Raw genomic sequence first — 23,555 nt, forward strand, 5'->3', positions numbered from 1 at the left:
CCATCCAGCACCGAACGCAGATGTTCAACCATAGCGAGAAGGGCTGTCTCCGTGCTGTGCCCAGTACGAAACCCGTTCTGGGTAGCATCCAAGATGTTAGCTCGAGTGAGATGGTCAGAGAGAACCTGGTTGACATGAGCCTCCACCAATTTTGCCGGCCAAGGAAGCAAAGAAATGGGCCGATAACTCTCCGGCTTCAACGGATCCAGAGAAGGTTTCTTCAAAATAGGAGAAACCACTGCACGCTTCCATTTAGCTGGAACCCTGCCCGTAGCCAGCGAGATGTTTATCAGGGAGTGGACCGAGGAGCGCCCCAGAAAGGACTGGTCCCTGAAGAGGGCAGGTCTTACCGGATCCAGAGGAGAACCCGATTTAATCTTCAGGGATAGTCTGTCAAAAGCCTCGGGTAGGAGCAGGGGAAAAGAGTCCAAAATAGGAGGGGCAGAAGAAATGTCCACAACCTCCAAAAGTGGACTTGTACAGGGAAAGGCCCGGTAGATGCCCTGCACTTTCTCCAAAAAGAAAACAGCTAAAGCCTCACATTGAGAGGTAGAGGCCATAACCGGGGAGGAAATTCGTTTAGACAGAAGATCTTTAAGGGCCTTGAATATGGACTTAGATGGGTTCAAGCTGTTACGGAATTCCCGAGAGTAGAACGCCGCACGGGCTCTACATATGGCACGATGATAAATCTTAATGGATTTCATTTGTATTCTATTTTTTTAAATTTCTTTTTTTTGTAAAGATATTGCAAAGTACATAAAACATACAAATGTCAAAAGTATACCAATAGACGGTTGCTCGAAAAAGAGTGAGAAGGAAACGTGCCCATGGGCAGGGTGCGTGACACCCACTAGGCCTACTGGATGGCATAGCTAGGGAAAAAGACTGGTGGATATACAGGATAGCACCGAGTCATCGACTGCGCATGCACTGTCTCAGGGGAGACACAAAATATAGGGTGTGGAGGGGGCATACTGTCAAAGAGTTGAAGGTGTGCATAAAACATACCAAGGGCTGAAAACAACCAAAAGTGGCCCCCAAAACCTTTAGTGCCACTAGGGTGAAGGCAGCAGAGTGTTTAAAGAGGGGACAGGAATATGTCTTGCCAGAGGGGGTCAGCCTATACTACGCATTACCCTTACCATGCAGCCTTTACCACGCAGAGAAGTACTTTTGTATAACGAAATACATTTTATGCTATTTAAAAAAAAGTGATTTTAAGGTTAAGAGATGGGTAAAGGTAAAGGAAGGGAAGGCTGATTTTAGGGTTGTGGCAGTGGATAGAGGTAACAAGACACAAGGATGATTTTAGGTTTTAGCTGTGGGTAGAAGTAAAGAGAGGTAAGGGTGATTTTAGGCTTCGGGCGAACACAAAGGTAAAGAGAGATAAGGGTGAATTTAGAGTTCGAGTAGGTGGAGAAGAGGGGGTGTAAGGGTGATTTTAGGGTTTGAGGTGGATAGAGGTAAAGGAAGCTAAGTGTGATTTTTAGGGTTTGGGGTGTGTAGAGGTAAACGGAGGTAATGTTGATTTTAGGATTCAGGGGTGGGTAGGGGTAAAGGGAAGTAAGGCTAATTTTAGGGTTTGCAGTAGGTAGAGGTAAGGGTGAATTCAGGGTTCAGTAGTGAATAAAGGACGGAATTCGTAATTTTAGGGATCCAGGGAGAGTTGACGTGAAGGAAGGGGAGGTTGACTTAGGGTCAGGGGTTGGTCGAGGTAAAGGGAGGTAAAGGTGATTTCAGGGTTCAGGAGTAGACAGAGGTAAGGGTGATTTTCAGGTTCAGGGTGGGAAGACGTAAATGGAGTTTATGTAGATTTTAGTGTTTAGGTTTGGATACAGATAAAAGGAGGTAAAGGTGAATTTAGGGTTTTGGGATGGGTAGAGGTAAGAAGTTAAAGATGATTTTGGGGTTCAGGGGTGGATGGAGGTAAAGAGAGGTAAGGTGGATTTTAGGGTTGGGGATGGGTAGAGGTTAGGAAGGTAAGGGTGATTTGGGGATTCGGGGTGGGTAGAGGTAAAGGGAGGTTAGGCTGATTTACGGTTTGGCGGTGGGTAGGGGTAAAGAGATGTAAGGGTGATTTTTAGGGTTTAGAGGTAGATAGATGTCAAAGGAGGTAAGGGTGATTTTAGAGTTCAGGGGTATATATAGGTAGAGGGAGCTAAGGGTGAATTTAGGGGTTGGGGTGGCTAGAGGAAAAGGGAGCTAAGGTGAATTTTGGATTTGGGTGGGTAGAGATAAAGTGAGGTACGGGTGATTTAAGGGTTCTTAAGTGTTTACAGATAACAGGAGTTAAGAGTGATTTTAGGGCTCAGATGGGTAGAGGTAAAGGTGAATTTAGGGTTCAGGTGTGGGTAGAGGTAAAGGGAAGTATGGGTGATAGTAGGGTTCAGGGGTGTGTAAAGGGAGATAAGAGTGATTTTGTGGTTTAGGGATGGTTAGAGGTAAAGGGAAATTAGGGTGATTTTAGGGTTCAGGGGTGCGTGTAGGTAAAGAGAGGTAACAATGATTTCAGAGTTCAGGTGTAGGTAGAGGTAAAGGGAGCTAAGGGTGATTTTGGGGTTTGGTATTACTAGAGTTAAAGGGAGCTAGGGGTGAATTTAGGATTCGGTTGGGTAGAGATAAAGGGAGGTAAGAGTGATTTCAAGGTTTAGGTTAGGTAGAGGTAAAGCATGCTAAGAGTGATTTTATGGTTCAGAGTGGGTAGAGGTCAAAAGAGGTAAGGTTGATTTTAGGGTTCAGGGGTGGGTAGACGTAAAGAGAGGTAAAGTAGACTTTGGGGTTCAGAAGTAGGTAGAGGTAAAGGGAGGTAAGGGTAACTTTAGAGTTTAGGGGTTGTAGAGGTAAAGGAAGGTAAGGGTGATATTAGGGTTCGGGTGGGTAGACGTAAAAGGAGGTTAGGGTGATTTTTGGTTTAGGGGTGGGTAGAGTTAAAGGAGATAAGGATTATTTTAGAGTTCAGCGTTGGGTAGACCTAAAGAGACGTAAGGGTGATTTTAGGCTTTGGGCGTGCAAAAAGGTAAAGGGGGGTACGGATGAATTTAGGGTTGGGAGTGGGTAGGGGTAAACAGAAGTAAAGGTGATTTTACAGTTCCACATGGACAGAGGTAAAGGCAAGCCGGATGAATTTAGGCTTCTGAGTGGGTAGAGGTGAAGGAAGCTAAAGGTGATTTTAAGGTTTGTGATTGGTAGAAGTAAAGGGAAGTAAGGGTGATTTTAGGGTAAGGGGTAGGTAGAGGTAAAGGGAGGTAAGTTTGATTTTAGGATTCAGGGGTAGGTAGAGGTGGAGGAAGGTAAAGTTGACTTTAGAGTTCAGGGGTGGGTAGAGATAAAGGGCCTTAAGGGGATTTTAGGGTAAAGTGGTGGGAGAGGAAAAGGGAGGCAAGGGTGATTTTAAGGTACAGGGGTGGGTAAAGGGGGTAAGGATGATTTTAGGGTTCAGGATGCGTAGAAGTAAAGGGAGGTAGCAGTGTCTTTAAGGTTTGAGGTGGGTGGGGAAAACAGAGGTAAGGTTGATTTTAAGGTTCGGGGGTACAGGTGAAAGGAGGAAAGTGAGATTTTAGGGTAAGGAGTGGGTAGAGGTAATGGGAGGTGAAGGTGGACTACAGGGTCGGGATCAGTAGAGGTAATGGTGATTTTAGGGTTCAGGGGTTGGTAGAAGTAAAGGAAGGTAAGGATGACTTTAATGTTTAGGGCCGGGTAGAGATAAAGGGAGTTTAGAGCTATTTTAGGGCAAAGTGTTGAGTAGAGGCAAAAGTAAGTAAGTGTGATTTTAGGGTTCAGGGGAAGTTAAAAGGGAGATAAGGGTGATTTTGTGGTTTAGGGAGGGTGATTTTAGGCTTTTGGGTTGGTAGAGGTAAAGGGAGATAAGGGTGATTTTAGGAATCAGGGGTAGGGTGAGGTAAAGAGAGAAATGGATGATTTTAGGGTTTGGGGTGAAAGAGATAACGGGAGCTAAGGGAAACTTTATGGTTCGGTGAGTAGGGATAAATGGAGGTAAGGATGATTTTAGGGTTCAAGGTGGGTAGAGGTAAAGGAATGTAAGGTTGATTTTAGGGTTCGGATTGGGTAGAAGTAAAAGGAGGTATGGGGGATTTTAGGTTTGGGGTGGGTAGAGGGAGAGAGAGATAAGGGTGGTTTTATTGTAAAGGTTAAAGGAGGTAGAGATTAAAAAAACATTTGAAAACCTTCTCTAAATTATAAAAGGGTTAAGCATCAAATAGGTAAATGTATCCCAACAGGAAACATCAATTCAGAAAAGCAGATAATGTATGGCAACAAAGAAAGGGGCATGTTTACTGCTTCATCGTCGATTAAAGAGACAGGTGTCCAAAAGGTATGTTTTGGACATTGGTCACATGCAATAAAATGTCATTATTGCTACTTGTTTGCATTCCATTCTCGGAAATACAAGTAAAGAGAGCTCCAACTTTGAGTATAGGTTTGTCTTCATGTTCTCTCAGAACTTGAAAAAACAAACTCAACTTGATGTTTAGAAACTTTTACATTTTAACCTGTCAGGACAGAACATGTTTGCTTCAAGAGTCTCATTTTGATGGGAAGAGTGACTAGATTTATGGATATAGGACAATAATTTGGTTGGAAGTTTTATAAATGCTATAATTATAACAATGAAGTCTAAAATGATTTTAGTTTTGGTTTGATAAATGCTGCCCCTCCATTGATAAGATTATGATCTTACATCTTTGTATTAAGTTGCTATTGTACCACTTTTAATTACTCAACAACAAATTAATTCCTCACTCCGGGGTCTGTGTGCTGCGATTGGCCATTTTAAAGTACAAACTTTTCAAGACTGCTTGAACTGTTATTATTAATGTGCTTCATTTTGGTCTGCAACATCTCTTCAGGCTTTGATGTAACACTGCAGCTTGCAAGTCACTGAACTGAACCAACTTACTTGTTCTTTTTGTTCTTAAAGCACCCAACATTCATTACATGCAGGTGAGACTTTCCATCATTTGGGATAAAACAAACAGAGTGACGACCCACTCGGGCCACCAAGTAAAACCTGTATCTGCTTCATTATGAAAAAGTACAACAAAAATGGCCAACACATTGAGACTGTTGAGAACTTACAAGCATGAAGACAAAGCAGATGGTGATGAGAAGGTTAGCCACAGCTACCACACTCTGTCCTGCAGCAATAGCAAGTGCCATGGAAGTTGCGGTGTAGGAGACCAGCATAAGTGTAAAAACCATGATAAAGAACGATCCTGCATTTTCTTTGAAACCTAAAAATAGGATATTAATGACACAATGTTAGTGCCTCTAGGTCATTGTATCAGTACAGATGAACATTCTATTTGGCAATAGCACATCACCAGTCTGCAACAAGCAGCAGCCAGATAAAGGAACAATTTTATTGCATCACAGAGAATTGTTAAGAAAAGAGAACATTTTGAATGTAAAGATATCAAACGAAAAAAACGTATTTGAATGAATGGCAGGCTCTCCTCCTTCTACTCTCCCCCATTTGTAAACACTGTTAGAATCCCCACCTCAAACCCATTTCTCCTTCGCTAATCCTTGCAGTAATAATCTGCAGCCATGCTCTCTCTCATTGGCTCTTTATTTTATGGTACATCTCTGGTCCTGGTTTTCTCCACAGGGCTCTAGGGAGCCCTTGAACACTTCAAAGGGGCTCCATTCAGCCCAAAGTGAATGAGTATCTGTGAGACATGGCAGACTCATGGACCCCTCATCCCTTTCTGCTGGGAGGCCCCATCATTTTGCGTATGCCACTGCTTTCTCTTAGAGAAACCCACACCCTTCTACTCTAGCTCTCACCGGGCCCCACTGTGCCTTAAGTCTGAGTGATAAGCTGTTGTGGTTTCTTCATCTTTTACACCTACACTGATGATGCACAAACTGTAGGGAAGTCACACAGGAACTGCCTGCTGGACACTGCATTGGCCAAATGTTAGCTGAGGCTCGATTTGGAAATGAAAGGAGTTCTGATAGTGGATGGCCACCCTGTTTTAAGGTTCTTGCCAGATAACATGGGGTTCCTTCATACATCCACTATCAGAGTTAGCGATCTAGGATTCAGATTTGTCTATGATCTGTCCTCAGCCCTCCAAGTAATTAAAAGAGCTGTTGTCACTGTCCCTTCCCTAAGGGTAAATAACCATAGGCATTTTCTCCCGGCCTCCTAGTCAATCGAGGACAGAGGTGTAAACATAGATCCAGGAGTAAAAATGAAATAATGGGGCCTGCATATTTACGTACAATGACTCCTACTTAGCCTGGGGATATACTGAAAATCTGATATAGATCTGGTATCTCCTGGACCTAATTTGGAACGCCAATCTAGAAAATCAGCTGCACGTTCCTAGGCATTACCTAGATTCGATTATGACAATGCCTTTTATATGGGTGACCTCGGGTATCTTAACAATTGCTTGCAGGTATTACAAAAAGTGACAGCACACATGTTAATATAGTTGACAGCTTGGGGGACATAGTTCCAAACATCTACAAAATATGTACTTGTTTCCTATAAAGAATCTAGGTTCATCCTCTCTCAAAGTCAAATTTAATAAACAGCTGCCAAATCCTTCCACTTAGACTAGAGCAAATCTAAGAAATGTTTAGAAAATACCAAGAATACCGAATACCAGTAAAGGCACCACGACCTTTCTGATCACCAAAATAGGAAACAGCCTTCCTTCAGCTTAAAATAAATCTAAAGAGAATCTAGAGAAGCGGTTTCCAGGGAAAAAAATAAAACATAATAGTTTTACAAAAAGGCAAATTTTATTTTATTATAATATACAAAGGAACTGATCTCATGAAAACTCACTTCTTTAAAGGCAACCAGGGGCAGTCTACCGGTGGCAAAAAGGTCTCAAAGCAGGTAGAATACATATTAATAGTTATTCCATGCCTCGTTTAGCAAGTGGGCCAAAAAAGATATTAAACAAGAACTTTAGTTTAGGATCCTCAAAAAGGTTGCCAATTCCTTAATAGCCACAGTTTACAAAAAATATGTATTCTATATTTTTAATAGATGGCACTAGTCTACATTAAGAACTCGCACGTTTGCTCCAATACCCTGATGTGTGTTGGTGTGGCCGTATAGAAGGGGGAAGGTATTAGCTGTACGGTGAGCCTGAAGAAGGTACACCCTATTTGGAATGAATTGCTGGGCTGGATCAAAATGAATATGAAGAACTTTTTACTAGACTCTTTGTTAGATCGTTTCGCATGTCAACTAGGGCATAAAACAAGGTTACCTATTATGCACTTCATTATATGTAGTGATTGTTTGCACAGTGGACAGGTAGAGAAAAATAAAATCTGCAGTTCTGATTAACTTCCTGTGGTCAAATCTGCAAGAGACGCTAACAAGGATGGAAAAAAGGTGAATAGCTGAGTGAGGGAGAAACTCATGAAAGATTTCAAGCCTGTGTTTGGAACAAAGAAGGCTCGCCTACCAGTATCTTACTGAGGCTGAGCCAAACTCACCATGGACAAATACTGTGGACAAGTAAGTGCGATTGCATGCTGTTCTTGACTTTTAAACTGCTGTGGGTGAGTTAGAAGTATTATGACCAGCGGTGTGTGTTGCATCACCCAACAGCCTACCTTGCCATTGTGTTTTTTTTGTTTCACGTTTATTTCGATTCAATGCCTACGCTGAATGTTATGCAATGGAAAACCATGTTCATGTAACACCAAGTGGAGTGACTTGGGAAAGTACATGCACTATATGAATAAATAGAAACACATTATAAATATTTAATAACAGGAATACATAAAAAAACAGGTATGGTGTGTCCATGAAAAGAGCTGTGAGATTTGATACAATGAAAGACGAGTTTGAAAAGTATTATCCCAACTGTAATGGCGGTACTCCTATCCAGTTGTATATATCATTCCGTATCTATTTCTCCTTGTGTTATATGTGCTGTAGGCATTCTGTAGAGGAGCCGTTGAGATCCAGTTGACTGGAAGACTGGCAGCTCAGGGTTCGTGTTCATGAAACTATTGATTTAACCATAATCTGACGAGGACAACCTCAGCCCTGTGGTGACCTGTCACTTTCTGCCTCCTTGAACTGTCATATTTAATTGTTACGGACTGAGGAAGAAGTTTGACTTCATCACAAATTTGTGAGTGTTCACCTGCTTTTTGGATCACATGCTTGTTTGTACTAATTAAGTTTGGTTTGCAGATGTTGGGCATGCAAAGCAAATGGTCCCTGGGTGGAGGGCATTATAGAGTATACCTGTGTGCTTACTATATAACCTGAGAATAATGACTGGCTTGCTTGGTAGGAATTTCTGTTTACCAGACCAACTGAGCGTGGGCTATTTTGTGACCATGCACTGTCCATGTCTTCCCTGTGATCCTTCAGTGCATGGGCAGTCTGGATTGTGTGAAGTACCACGCAACATGCTGATACAACATTAGTATTATTATAATAAACATTTATTGAACGCCCGATTACCACAAAGGCATCCTGGTGCTAAGCAATGGTCATAACCTCCATTGACATACTCAGTTACAGGGTGAACAGCCAAGTCCTAAGCAGCTTCCTGAATTGACTAAGATAAGAGACCCGCCTAACAAGTAAGAAGACTAGCTATTTCACAGGTGAGAAGCTTGCAATATAAACGCCCTGTCACAAACACAAGAAAGTCTAAATTTCAGCTACACCAGAAGGTTGGCATTTGCGGAAAGCAGATGGCATTCAGGGAATACCGCTTGAACATGTTTTGAACACATATATACAGGGCCTCCTAGATAGAAGGCCCAGTGAACACTGCACAGAGTGAAAAAGAATCCTCTTCTGTAGGGGATGCAAAGAACACCAGAAGAAGAGAGAGAGCTAAACGCACAGCAACTGTTTGAATGCGGAAGAGACTTTTAATTAGATAATCTGCATTGCCTATAGAGAGAGAATTCCCATAGTCTAGTCGACTTAGAACGGTGGCTTGATCAACCAAAGGTCCATGAGCGGCAGGGAGAAGAGGTAGTATCTTGCGGAGCAATTTGAAAAGTGAAAAACAGGTGAAGGCCAACCTGGTTACTTGGGACATCAGAGATAAATTGCTGCGAAAATGGAACTGTAGATTCCTGACCACAGACAAACCCAATGAAGGAAAGTAGGACTGAGAAGGCCAAAATTCAGCCGGAAGAGCCCAAGGAATGTTGTTCATAGCATAGCTTACAACTGGAGTTTTATCCTCAATAAAGCTGGGTTAGCCGAGGTGAGCTAGCTTTTAATTTCTCACATAGTGATGAAAATTCTCATACAGAGCAGAGGATGTGGAGTCCACTGAATTGACACGCTAGGTGTTGTCCGCGTAGTTCATGAAGAGGATACCCTGATTGCTAATTAGCTGAGGAAGAGACCTTGTTTAGATAGTAAACAGAGCACGATTCAGAGCATAGCCCTGAGTTACACCTTGTATAATACAACAGAACTCAAGAGTGGAATGGCGGGAGGTGGATTGCTTGAACTCTTATTCTTAAGATATGAAGCACTACTTCAAAACTGTGCCCTTAATACCAATATCCACCAACATGGAGATCAGAATCTCATGCGAGATAGTATTGAAAGCAGCATACAGATCTAATAATACCAGGGCAACAAAGTTGCGTTTGCCAGCTACCAGACTAAGGTCATCAGAACAGAAACCAGCACGGTTTCTGTACCATGTGTAGGACGAAAGCCAGAATGGGCAGAATCCAACAAATGATCACTCTCTAGAGAGGCTGAGAGGTTTGGCTTCACATGTATTTCTAAAACCTTAGCTGGAAACAGAAGCAATGAAATAGTTAGGAAATTGCTGGTGGGGTCAGCCGTGGCCTGTTGTTTAACAGTGGCACCACCCAGGCTTTCTTCCTTTTTGTCCCAGAAGACAAGGAAGCATTACAGATAGATCCCAAAATCTTTGACAGTGTCAGCAAACGATTGCCACATTCTTAGTGGAATAGAGTACATAGGGGACCCAGAAGAGATGGAACTTGCTAGCTCCTAGAAGACTTCAAATGAAATCTGGGCAAAGTCCCTCAAAGGAAATGCCCGAATTCCACATTTCTTAACATCAGTGGCCAGTGTCCTATTACCCACTCACTGAAAACAGGTTTCAGAACTGGGTGACATGGGTCTCAGACCATTCAAAATGCTGATGATCTTATTCTCAAAATGGAGAGTGAGCTCATCGCAAAGGGCTTGAGAATGTGCCAAAGTATGAGAGACAGATCTAGGATGACCTAAGGAGTTTGTGGCAGCGAAAATCTTCCTAAATGGATTCGAAGTGGCCAACATCACTGGTAGGAAAATGTGCTTTGACAGTAGCAATGCTTTTATAATTTCTCAAAGCACTATTAAGTTCCTCCTCATCCTCTCAACCATAGTTGATAAACCAGCACTTTTTGAGTCTTTTTACTAACAGTATTGGCCCTTCCAAGTGAATCATCACACCAAGTTGCAGAGGTTTAATTACGCAGGTGAACACATTTCTTAAAAAGTATCACATCCAAGGCTGAGAGCGCCCATGAACTATATACCTCCATCAAAGAGTTCACAGCCATATCGGCAGAAAGCCTAGCCCTTGTCTCTGCTAATTGTTCAGTAAGGTCATTAGCATCTAACCGTGGCCCAGTGGTGTCTCATAATTACAGAATATTTAGGAACACCCACTATCTGCTTTAAAAGTGATGTAGTAATCTCAAAATAGATCAGGAAATGATCCAACCAAGCCTACGGCCGAATGGGTCCTATGTAGATTATATCTTCTGGGACAAAAAAAAGATTGAGAATGTTACTATTCCTATGCGACAAAGCAATTTACTCTGAGAAGGCCCTCTTTAGTTTGACATATGGTATTTGCTGGGTGTCATATGGAAATGTTCATTACTGAGATCTAAAATTTGGCCTGGGTTTGCAAAAGGAAAACCGTACTATACAGCACTGCTCTACCAGCAGCAGTGAGATTATTCAAACAGTACACTACTGGACCAGAGTTTAGATTAAAACGTTCTATTTTCCACTCCAGAGGAAATTTAATCGGTTGGTGGTGAGGGCTTCCAGACGTAGTCCTTTTTGATGAAGAGTTGACTGAGAACCTTACATCTTATCAACGTAAAACATGACCTTCACACCTACTCAACCAATTACACTAACCATTGGCAAGCATCTCATGTCTTGGGAGGAGTGGAGGAATATTGCTTGAATAACATGACAACATTTGCGTTAGGAAGAATTGTCACCAGAAACAAATAAAGGGTGATGTTACATTCAATAGGACAAGAAGGTGAAAACAATGCATAAACAGATAATAAAGAGTGAAAAGCAGGCTAAAGATGGTAATGTCTTTATGAATGTTTTTGCTGATATAAATGCTTACTACATGTCAAATGTCTGTATGGCTATAAACAGATACAAGTTTTTCAACAGAAAACAAGGCAAAGATGAAAGTGTAGATGCCTTTGTGGCACTCAGGAAAAACCATCATCTTCCTGTAACTTTGGTATTTTATGATAAAGTGACAAAAGATCAAATTATCATGCATTTCCAAAAAGACTCTAGATTAATTTTTTATTTTATTTTGATAGTTTTGTATAGCGTGAACAAGACCCTTGCGGGTATCAGAGCGCTTTACAGGGCAGATTTAAGTAATAGAAACACGCAAAGAAAATATAGGTTAGACTAATACAGAAATAGTGAGTAATTCAGACTAGCAAATAGATACAGGATATAGAAATAGTTTAAGGGAATTTGGCCATGAGAATCGACTTCACTTCTTTTTTTAAAACTGCCGTGGAAAGGTTCTGTCTCGTTTCTGGGGGCAGGGCATTCGAAATCCTGGGAGCCATTCCTGAGAAGATCCGGTTGTAAGTTTTCTTCTTAGCAAATCATTATGGCTCCAGTAGAAGGTTATTGGTGGCTCTGTTACCACCGGAGAGCACCAATTTCTCCGCTAGGTAACTTGGGGTTTTGTGATGTAATGCCTTGTGTGTCATACAAGCGATTTTCAATTGAATTCTAGCATCAAAAGGTAGCCAATTGAGGGCCCGAAGGTCAGGGGAGATATGACAATTTCTTTTGGAGCCTGTGATGAGTCTAGCCGCTGCGTTGATTGAGGCTCTTAGAGGGGCTGTCTTCGATCTAGGAAGGCCGCATAGAGCGATACTCCCATAATCCACTCTAGGGATTACTACAGTTTGAACTTCATGTTTGAAGTCATTAGCAGGCAGGAAGGGTTTCAGTTTTCTCAAGGTGTTGATCTGAAAATGTGCCCCCTTTGTAGAAGCGCTGCTGTGTTTCTGCATATTTAGCTTACTGTCCAGGGTTACTCGTAGTGATTTCACTGACTCGATAATGAGGGGTTAACCGCTGAGTGCTGTTAGGTGGTTCATCCACTCGAAGATGATGGTCGAATGGCTCGGGGGAGCGCTTAAGAGGAATTCGGGTTTGAGGGTGTTTAGTTTCAGATGGTTTTTGGCCAGCCAGGACTGCGTTTTAAACAGCGTTGCATTGAGAGATTTGATGTCCTCAAGGGAGTGGATCTTTATGTAGAGTTGTGTATCGTCTGCGTAAATGTGATAATGGACCTTCGAGGAGCTGAGAAGTTCGGTGAGTGGTTCCATGGTATGTGCGAAAAGTGTGGGTGAGAGGGATGATCCCTGCAGTACTCCTAAAGGGACTGGGGTGGACTTGCACATGGACTGTGCGCTTTACAAGTCTACAACATTTACATTTACATTTACATTGATTAACGTTGAATCTTTGTGTTCTATTTTGAAGGAAGGAGGTGAACCAGCTTAGAACAGATCCAGTTAAACCCATTCTGTAATTCAGGAGATCTAGTAAGTTGTCGTGTTTGACTGTGTTGAAGGGCGAGGATAGGTCAAGCAAGATTAGTAGACAGGCTTCGTTTTGGTCCAGGATTTTTAATGCGTCATCTATTATGTGGGTCATGGCTGATTTGGTACTATGCCCTGCACAAAAACCTGATTGGTATTGGTCGAGCAGGTTGAATTGGTCTATGTGGTTGCCAAGCTGCATGTGAACACATTTTTTTAACAGTTTGGCCAAAGTGGGGATGTTGGATTTTGGGCGATAGTTGTTCAGGTCAGACAGGTCTGCTGATGGCTTCTTTAGGATGGGGGAAACCTGACCTGCTTTAAGGATATCTGGGATGGTTCCTTGAAGGAGAGATGCGTTTATAATCTTGGTCCATAGAGGCACTATCAATGAAATGAAGTCTCTTAAGAAGTTTGCGGCAAGAGGGTCTGTGAAGTGGCTTAACCCTTTCGATGCACATGACGGAGCGGTTCCGTCATGCGCATCGGTCGCGCTGTGCGTATGACGGAAACACTCCGTCACGGCCCCGCCCGCGCGACGAACCTTCAGCACGGCGCGGTAATCCGCGCCGCGCTGAAGGGGTTAACGGATTCAGGGACGTGAACGTTTTTAGAATAGTTTCTTCACTGTGTCGAAGGAGGACTAGCATGCATAGTTTTTGAGGTTGAACTTTGCGGAGGATGTGAGAGGGGCCCCTAGCGGGGGCAATGAAGTGCCCATGTGAGTATCGGTATGGGATAATAGGTCGTTGAGCAGGTCTGTTTTTATGGTTTCTATCTTCCTGGTTAAGAAGGAGGCAAATTCCTCACAACTGGGTAGTGCGTCTTGGGGGAGGTGAGAGACACCCTTAGATTGATATTTGATAAGTTCGAATAGCCTTTTGGGACGGTTCTTGGCTTGGTCTAATTGCTTACTGAAAAAGTCTGCTTTTGATCTTCTAATCTTTCTATAATAGGAGTTTCTTGTGCTTCTTAGTAACTTGAGATGGTCAGAGGATGGTGCTGATCTCAATCGTCATTCAATTACTCTTGGTGATCGTCTGTCTTCGTTTAGCCTACCATCATACCAGGGTTTTGAGTCTTTTGTGGTGACTCTTTTCAATTGTAAGGGAGCTAGTTTGTCTAATACCATGTTCATGGAGTCAAAGTAATGGTTAGTCAGACCTTGCACATCGGATAAATCTTCCTCTGGAAGCATGATGTTAGGAATAGAGGTTGCGAGTAAGTCGGGCCTGACGTTTTTTAGATTCCTCTTACAAATTCTCATTCTCGTTGGTTGGACAGAAAGTAATTTTACTCATTCATTGATGTGGAATGTGATAATGTGGTGGTCAGACCAGTCGCAGGGGAGGATCGATTCAAGCTGGGTGGAGTCCGCTATGGAAATTACTAGATCGAGGGTTGAGCCTTTATCATGTGTGGGGCTGTTACAGATTTGGGAGAGGTTAAGGTCTGAGAGGAAGGCTGTGAGACTATTGACCCCTGGGTCGTCATGGTCATTCCATTGGAGGCTGAAGTCTCCAAGGAATATTTGAATATTCTGTTGTCCAGCATTTGAATCTAGGATATCCATGAGATGTTCGATGAAAGTGAGGTTATCCCCTGGTGGGTGGTAGAATGTGTGTAGTGAACATATTGGTTTATTATTACTAGTGACGTCTAAACACAAGTTTTCACAGGAGGAAGATACTGGGGAGTAGGAGAGGTTCACCGAGAGGTTGCTACGATGTATGCAAGGAATACCATTGCCTGGCCTATCAGTTCTATCTAATCTTGTGATGTGATAGTTTGGGGGTACTAGTATGTCTAGGATGGGCATGGATGATTCATTTAGCTATGTTTCGATCAAGAGTAGAAGGTCAGGCTCATTAGAGAGTATGAGTTCAGATATATCGGCAGCATGTCTTGCGGCTGACCTACAGTTTAGAAGAATACATTTTAACCAAGCTTTGGTAGGGGTGGTGTTGCGTTCGTAGAAGAAGGGGACTCGCATGAGGTTGTTTTCCACTATACCTCTAGAGATGTGTCTTGCAGCTCTAAAGGTATCGGAAGGGATGGATTTGATTATGGAAAATTTCTGTGAGTTATCTGAGTGCGCAGTATTGAGGGGTGGAGATGGAGGCTCATAGGAATGGAGAAGGGCACTTATGTCTTTCGTTGATAGAGGGTTTTTCTTCGGGATGGGATGGGGCACTGGGGTAGGGTACTGTTCTCCACCTAGGAAGCTGGTTGATGTGGGGCAGTGTCTTAGATTCTAGTCCGGAGCAAGTGGACTTGGGTTGTTGCAGAATCAGGTAATGAAGAGTTTGGAGGTCTTCTTTGATTTGTTGTAGGGACAGTAATATAATATCGAATCTGGGGTCAGCTTTTGGAGTTAACATATTTAAAGTATTGACAGTGGTTAACGGCAGTGAGGTTAATCCTTGTGTGGCATTTGGGGAGGAGTCGTGATCTGGTTCGTTGTATAGCAATCTTTCTGTGTGGTATCCAGTAGAGAGGGGGTGTAGAGGCAGGCTGTGAGGTATGGGTGTTTGCTTGTGGTACAGTGGGATTAGTGGTGAGGGACGGGTGGAAGCGTGGGTTGAGAGGAAGTAAGGGTGCGGGTGTGACTGGAGCAAAGTGAGTATAGGTGGTGCTGGGGGTAGAGTAAGAAATGGGGAGGTGTGTTTTATCCCGAGAACGAGGGGAGGTGAGGATGTGGTGTATGCGTGGGCCAGCGGGAGTAATGGTGAGGGGGAGAGGGGGCATGTGGAAAGGTATGATGAGAGGAAGTAGAGGTGTGGGGTGTGATAGGAACCATAGGAATCTTGGTGGTGTTGTGGGACGAGTAGGACTTGGGGGGATGTGTGTCATCAGCAGGGGTGTCGGTTAGGTCTTAGGAGGGTGTATACGCCAGATAGGATGCAGCAGGAGAATGTCTTAGTGGGGAGTCAAACAGGGAGAAGGGAGGAGAACTAGTAGTGTGATCAGTTGTGGAGGTGGGGTGGGTTCTTCCAACTTTTTCTTTGATGAGAGGAAAGATGCTATCCAGTAGATTTAGGTTACTGTGAAACGGTGAAACATCACTGTCCCACAGAGGGCGGAGTTAAGTAGAATTAAGTATCTAGCGGTGGTACGCAACAGTCAAAAATGGTTGTGAAGTGAAATAAAGCACAAAGAGGTAGTAGAAAAGATTAACAATAGGCATTTAAGTGAGTAGGAGCAAAAAGAGAGCGGAAAACCAAAGCTGAAAATGGAGATAGATATAACGGTAACAGATGGGATTGTTCAAAGCATCATAAAGAAATTGCCCAGCCATTGACCATTTAGCATGTGCATGTAAAACAAAACCATGTTTCAGAAGGTAAAGTGTGTAGAAGATAATCAAAAGTGTTAAGCAGTTACATTAACTAATATTGTGATATAATTCTTAACGTAAAAAGAAAAAAAAAAAAGCACTGACAAAGCCAATAGGGCTAGCCTTGGTAAGCTGGTGCAATTTTTTTGTTATTGCAGTCAAATGCCATAAAAATAGAAACAAGGAAAAAAAAGAAATCATACTTGCGCCTAAATGTGGCAGCAGAAGGCTTGTAATAAAAACATGGAATTAAAAAAAAAAAAAAACAGTACTGGGTGCTTTGTAGCAGGGAGGTGTACTTAGAATGAACTACTGGCTCAGAGTTATTGTGACCTGAAGAAATAGTTTGTCGACCAAAAAAATATAAAGGAATAAATTACAGGAAAGAAAAATGCATTTCCCCTCTCACAAACAGTCTGAACACTGAGGTGCACTTTTTTTAGGCATATGTGCACATGTGATTAGCCGAAATGTAATTCTCACAGTGCAAGAGAGCTAATGGTTGAAGTGAGTTAATCTGTTGCCGCGTTTGAGTATGCTGTGGTGGGCAGAAGCAAAATGTGAATGACAATTGTAGAGGCCAGTGGACGAACAGGGCTGAGACAAAGACCCTCGCATGCATTTTTAATGAATCTTTTTAAGATTATTAGACCCGCAAGAAATGTAAAGCTGTCGCTAGGCCAGACCTGAAAATAAAGCATTGGTAAAACCAAAAGGTTTTGCTCTTGCCAGATCTATTGGCTTTGTTAATTTTTGTTTAGACATGATGCACATCAGCATGAGATGCTGGCAACATGGCTATTACGATGACATAGAGGGTTTTTGTTTTCATTTAAGATATGTTGCATAATATGTGTTAAAACCCTGCTGGCCGGGGGACAGTGCTAAGAAACATGAGGGAGGAGAACGGGCTGAAACAAAATGGACAACAGGGGGGTGGAAGACAAAACAACTCAGGGCGGTGGGGGCAAAACAGACAAGGAAGGGTGGGAGAAACAAGACAGGGGTTGGAGGGGACAGATGGTGTGGTAGGGGAAAAACAGATGGTGGGGCAGAAATGAAGATGGAAATGGTGGTCAGAGGAAAATGGACGGGGGATGGGAGAAACCGAGACCATACAGTGTTTTGCACTCTATAAGAGTGCATGGCCAAAAGTGAAAAATAAAAGTAACTGGAGTAGCACACAGCTAGTGGAAATACACAGGCCACAAACATGAATCTGTGCTATGTCCATGCTCCACAGCATGAACAGAAGCCTGGAGAGGACTGAAGGTGAGCAGCTGGAGGCATGGCCAGTACGAAGCAAGGAAAACAGAGTGAAATGGAAACCAACCAAAAGTACGTATTGGTAAGTAAGGGCGAGGCTCTAAGTCCGTTTTTAACTCTCTTTACAATAGCTTTAGTTGACAGTGTATGCACGCTCTAGGCGAAACCTAACAAACTAAGAAAACTGTATGCTTTATGGCGATTTGTGGTGTGAGTTAACAACTCATAAGAGATTCAGGTTTACCATTTATGGTTACTTTGCAAAGTGTCCGAAAAGAAATGTGTAAAAAAAATGTTGAAGAAATGCTATGTCCTCTTTATGTCATCCGGATGGGTGTGGAAGGGAATCAGTTGACATAACTAGACTCAGTGTATTCATCTGTAAAAAACAGTTACTGAAGGGATCCTGCACCTGGTTAAAAGAGGGCCCTTCCTTTTAGCCTGGCGGAACTAACAGAATTTGAAGATTGTACTCGAACCCAACAGTAAAGAGCTTGTATAACAGTATGTGATGGTGAATATACAAGGCAAAAAAAGTTTTAAAAGAATCTAAATACATTTTATGGTAATAGGGAAAAATAAAGAGAAATTCAGCACCATCCTACTCTGAAATATGATACAGAGGCTAAGAGCCACAAAGTCAGGAATGTTTCAGTAGCTGTAAGAGGGGAAGTAACAGCAGAACTAAAAAATGAAGGTGTTGAGTTTTATTTAACTTGCAGAATTAGCAGACTGTTTGGCTACTTTGGTCATGGCGTTCGAGCAAATGGAACGTTGCGGTTATGTGTCAAACTTAGAGATCCAAGAAAGAATTTATTATTTGATACATTTCCTTTTCCACACATTGGCCAGATGTTAGCTAAGGATAAAGGGGAAAGTTGGTTCAGTACTTAAGATCTTTCAAATCCATATCAGCAGAGCACTGATAGAGTTCATTACGGCAGATGGTTGTTTTCAACTCTACAGAATGCCATTTGAACTGACATCTGCGTCAGAGATGTGTTTTGAAGATTAATGTATGAGGTGTTTAAAGAGAAAGCAGAAGAAACATTTTGATCAAAAGCAATACTAAAGAAGAACATGACTGCAGAGTGAGTAAGGTGATGGGAATTTCCAGTGAAAAAGGACTGATGGTGGAATACACCAAATGTAAATTTGCAAAATCTTAGACTATGAAATTATCAGGATGATTGTAAAACCTAAGAAAAAACACATACTCGAGGAAGCCCTGGTTATCAGGATGAGCTATGACCATTCTTGGATCTGGTTGAGTTTATTCAAAATTATTCATAATTTCACTGATGTAGCATACACAAAGAAGGTGTAAATTTCGAATGGCATTATGACTGTGAAGCAATCTTTGGGAACATCAAACCATATTCTCCAATGCACCAGCGCTACATTGGTACTACCCTAGAGTATCATTACCACAGATAGGTCTGTCAACTGTCTAGGCCCCGTCTTACACAAGTAAGGAATGGGAAAGAAAGTGTAATATTGTTTGTGTCAAGATCTCTAACTAAAGCCAAATAAACAAAGATACAGTGCCATGGAACAAGAAGTCATTAGTTGTGTGTGGGGTATTGCACATTTTAGGCAGTTTTGTGCTTGCTAAGTTACTCTGTGAAGTATGCTGAAGTCTCAGACAATGCCGTAACAAATGGAAGAAAATAAAGAAGATGAGTTGGACGAATGCTTGGTGGCTATGATCTGTGGTTGCATGATTGAAGATGTGTCTACAGAGGAGTGAAAGGCAGGCTATAAGAAGAGTATTCAACTAAAGGAAGTATAGGGATATGTGCAGAATGGGTGGCTAAGAAAGTCACAGCCAATGCCGAGGTCAAACACATTTGGGGGTTAAGTTCTAAGTTGACCAAAGTTGGGTAGTTTTCAATAAGGAAGGGTGTGGTTGTTCCTCTTAAGCAATTATGGAAAAAAGATAATTAGTGGCATTAGGGGTACCTTTACAGTGGCCAGGAGTATATACAGAGGTAGATATTGACACTCTGGAAGGCCATTTGGCCTTGCTAAATATGTTGTAAGGTCACTCCTATCTCAGTGTAAGTTGCTCTGGGTAACATGTGTTCTTTTGGGACTGGCATTGAGGGTACAGGAACCCTGCACTGAACTCATGAAAATATCGAAATCCTGTCTTTAGTTCACAGAGAAACTCTGCTTACACTTTAGGAACTTCCTCCTGCCTTTGCTAAAGGACCTGGCAACTTTATGTTGTCTTGTGGCAGTTCTGGTAACCATTAACAGGCTCTTTGTTGACTTGCCTCCTACTAAGGTGCTCGAAACTCAAATGTGGATGGTTGAATGAGCACTTTCAATCACACCTGCTAAAGGCCCATCCACCCTTCCAGCCATCAGACTGCATAGAGCACTTTGTGAGCAAAACATGAGCAATCAGCATCTTTACAGCTAGTGCCTGATGGACATCGGTTTGTTTCCTTCAGAGAGACGATGTGATTTGTCAGCTGTTGCTTCATAGCAGATACCTGTATTTGGTACGAAACAACCAAACAAGTATCAGCTCATCACTACAAAAACCATTTCAAGAGTTGCGTCTTTTAGTTTATTACATTCAGAGAAAATAGTAAGCATAAGCCTATAGTATTAGGCTCAACTACAAAAAACTCTGAAAAGCATCAACATGCCGCACAATCCAGCCTTCGAAGTCATAAGAATGAGGTACTTAAGTGTCACAGAGGAGGCAGGCAAAGTCACACAAAGGAGCAGGACATGTAAAGACCATTCACATGTTTTTGGTCTTACAGTTTTTGCTGTTTTTTCATAGCCTTATAGTTCTCTCTACCACGTGTTTAGAAAAAAGGCAATTGGATGCACTGCATTAAACAATAGGATCTTTAATATTACTAAATACCCTTGTGTAGGAATTGAGAGTGAACTGAACTAAAGGATCCCAGGTAAGGTTTGGAAAGTACAGAGGGGATGATACAAGGGAAAGACTACACTGTTGAAGCACGCCATTTTAAAGCAGTCTAGCAGGCCTTGGTTCCTCTCCTGACTAGATGACACTTCAGCTACTTGGAAATTTGTAAACTCCAGGATGCAGTGTAGAAATAACATGCACTAGCAAAGCCAATCAATATAAATACAATGCACAACTCTTGGCTTTAGTAATGCTTTTTGCCATTATTGATTCGAATCGACAAGAAAAAAAATATATTATTGCCAATGCTGATCTGCATCTGCAAGAAAAAGAAAGATGAAGTGTCCATGACATATAAGCGTGAATGTGTCACCAATATGCACGCGCATAGGGGCTGATACGGTGGCTTTTTTTTTACTTACAAAGACGACGTGCCTATTTTGGAGCAGTAAATGAGAAAGCACGTGAAAGTACCTGTTAAGGGACCAAATTTCAACTACTGGGCTCTTCCAAAAAAAGGTTAAAAAAAAGGAAATGGGGAAGGTCAGAGGAGCAGTGGGGGAAATACAGAGTGGTGAAAGCAGGAACAAGGGAGGAGTAAGCGTCAACAATGAAAAAATAAGCAAATGAGGAAAGCAGTGGAATAGCTGTGGGGGGTAGGTGAGAAGCAACACAGAGAGTGACGGGGATAGGATAGTGGAAGCAGCATACGAGTGAGAGAAAGAACAAACAGGCACTAGAAGAAAAAGAAAACAGTAGTTCCCTCAATGCAAGAAACAGATGGACACAAGTCATCCTATCAGAACCTACTAAAGAAGCAATACTCATGAGGTGAGACAGCCAAAGAATAGGAAGGAAAGCTAACAAATAAGAAGTGAAATGAGATAGACAAGAAAGCTACCCAATCAGGCGCAAGGGAATAACCGAAAGCCCAATATAGGTCTTCAACAATATACAGGTAAACCGGTCTTTAGACAAGATCTAAAGAAGTAGAACACATTTTGACAGAAGAACAGAAAAAGATTTTTGAAAAGAATTCTTCTATAGAAATTCGGTTTGTAACGTTAACATTGTTTGAGAACACATGAGAGCCTTATGGCCCACTGCCGAGGGCTATAACAGTTTTTAAAGCCCCTGAACCCGAGTTATAGGCCCGATCCGCAGGCGAGGGCCTATAACGAGGGAGAGGGTCTTTAACAACTGGTATAGGCCAAGACAGAAGGGCTATAAGACTATTCATTCCACTCACTGACAGTCGAATGTTCAAAATTAAAAAGGCAGAAACATGAAAACAAACAGGAATCTTGGACCAGAAATCTTATACCATCCATTAGAAGCCCGGCGCTACTACACTGTCTTCAATGGAGCTCTCAACATTCCAATTTTCTAATGAGGCATAGAAAATGCTAGAGTATATGGATACAACATAGGCTAATTTTATACATAATATATATATACTTCATTAGATACTCACCAATCATGAAATAAATGATACAGGTGAAGACGATGCTCGGCAAAGTTCTCATGGGTATTAAATCAGCCAGCAACTTGGAGAAAAAATACGCCGACAGTCTATAATACCCACTGATGTACTCATGTCTAAAGACAAAATATAACAAACAACTGCTGTAGTTCATGTCAACAGAAAACAATTCAAGAATAATGCCTGTTCTCACAAGGTTACCCAAAAAGCCATATAAATCAGTGACAGCTCAACTCCATGAACAGGAATGCATTGAGTAATTTAGTGATATATTCTAACTTGAAAAGGAGGCAGGAAAACAAACTGCCCATTGAGAGGCCATTGCCTTTGGAGCATCTTGGCACCAAAGGTGAGGTACAGTTTTGTAGTTCTAGTACGCCCCACCTTCCTTTAGGAAAACAGGTCAAGGCATGGTTGTTCCACCAGTAACTCCCTGATTGGGTCATTCACTTCTTTCTCTGTCTGCAACTCTCAGTCAGCGCTGGGAAGCCTTAGAGCAGCCAGGCGCATAACAAAAACCTACACATAAACACCTTCCCTCATACTTTGTGCATGAAAAACTTCTGTTAATTCCCCCCCTTCTTCTGATTACATTTCGTGGTGAGTTGCAAGAGATATTGGAACGAGTGAAGGCTTTTAAAGCTGCAAGGTGGCTTGAGCACTGACTGAATGATTTGCTGCTGACATCTGTGTGTTTCTAGAAGGTCATGAATTTGAATCCCGACAGGGACAAGGTGACTACCTTACAAAGCACGAAATGGGGGCAAGGGACAGTACAAATAAATGTTTAATTATAGGATTAAAAAGCAAAAAACTTAAGGATTAAACAACCATGTTCATCCTCTAGAAATCATTAATGCTTGGTACGAAAAAGTATCAAACACTAATTAAGGGCAACAGAGACACATTTCATCAAAGATGTGTCTTTCAAGTGACCATAAACAGTCAGTTCTACAAACAAAGGTTTACAGCTGTTTCGCTGGGGAAGCTGCAACAGCGGCAGCCTTCCCAGGAGTACGCCTACAAACAAGGGGCACATTCCATTTTCACTTCAGCAAATATTCATGCAAACTTTACATATTGTTTTCTTAATGGTGAAGTAGATAAACCCTTCTATACCTCCACAAATGTTTGGGGTGTTGTCTGTCAATTACCAGTGCCTTGAAAGGAGTACATTTCTGACTGTGTCCAAGGTGGGAATGAAACAAACTTGCGAATACCTACAAATACACATTTGTGGGCATCCACAAACTCTACAGATCATCTCTAGCCTGGAAATGTCCACTGCTTGCAAATAGGAGTATTTTTACTATCACAAAATATTAAAACAAAGTGCTCTAACATTATGGGCCATATTTATCAAAGGGTAGAGTTGCTTGTGCACCACGTACTTGGGTGCATGCGTGACGCAACCCCGAAGTCGGATTTATCAAGCCACGTAAGGCCACCTTGCGCGGTCCAGAGCAGCTTGATAAATCTGGAGCAACACAATGCAGCGTAAATCGCTACGTTGGGATATTCTGCCCCAGGGAGGCGCTCCAGGGGTGGTGCGTGGGTGTTCCCACGCAACATCCATTGAGTTAGACCTATGCCCAGATTTACCATTACTTGTAGACCTAGGAATGTGCCAAAATGCTGCACCTACCCAGAGGAGGCGTAACAAGAATACATAAGTTTATTTGCCTCGTTTTTAACTCTTTTTATGTGTGCTACATTATGCAGCACACATG

At 42.2% G+C, this 23,555-nt stretch overlaps 1 protein-coding gene across 5 annotated transcripts in view; it reads right to left on the reverse strand.

The window, feature by feature from the left end:
- The window catches only part of LOC146862015 (broad substrate specificity ATP-binding cassette transporter ABCG2-like), a 667,466-nt gene that overhangs the window by 36,685 nt on the left and 607,226 nt on the right, over nt 1–23,555 (reverse strand). For all 5 annotated transcript variants that reach the window (XM_085641173.1, XM_085641175.1, XM_085641174.1 and 2 more), the window contains 2 exons: nt 21,817–21,941; nt 5,101–5,255 (listed from right to left, as the gene is read on the reverse strand). In XM_085641173.1, the coding sequence (XP_085497299.1) occupies nt 5,101–5,255; nt 21,817–21,941 (280 nt within the window). The remainder of the gene's footprint in view (nt 1–5,100; nt 5,256–21,816; nt 21,942–23,555) is intronic.

This window comes from Triturus cristatus, chromosome 2_2, assembly GCF_964204655.1.
Source record: "Triturus cristatus chromosome 2_2, aTriCri1.1, whole genome shotgun sequence".
Lineage (NCBI taxonomy): Eukaryota > Metazoa > Chordata > Amphibia > Caudata > Salamandridae > Triturus > Triturus cristatus.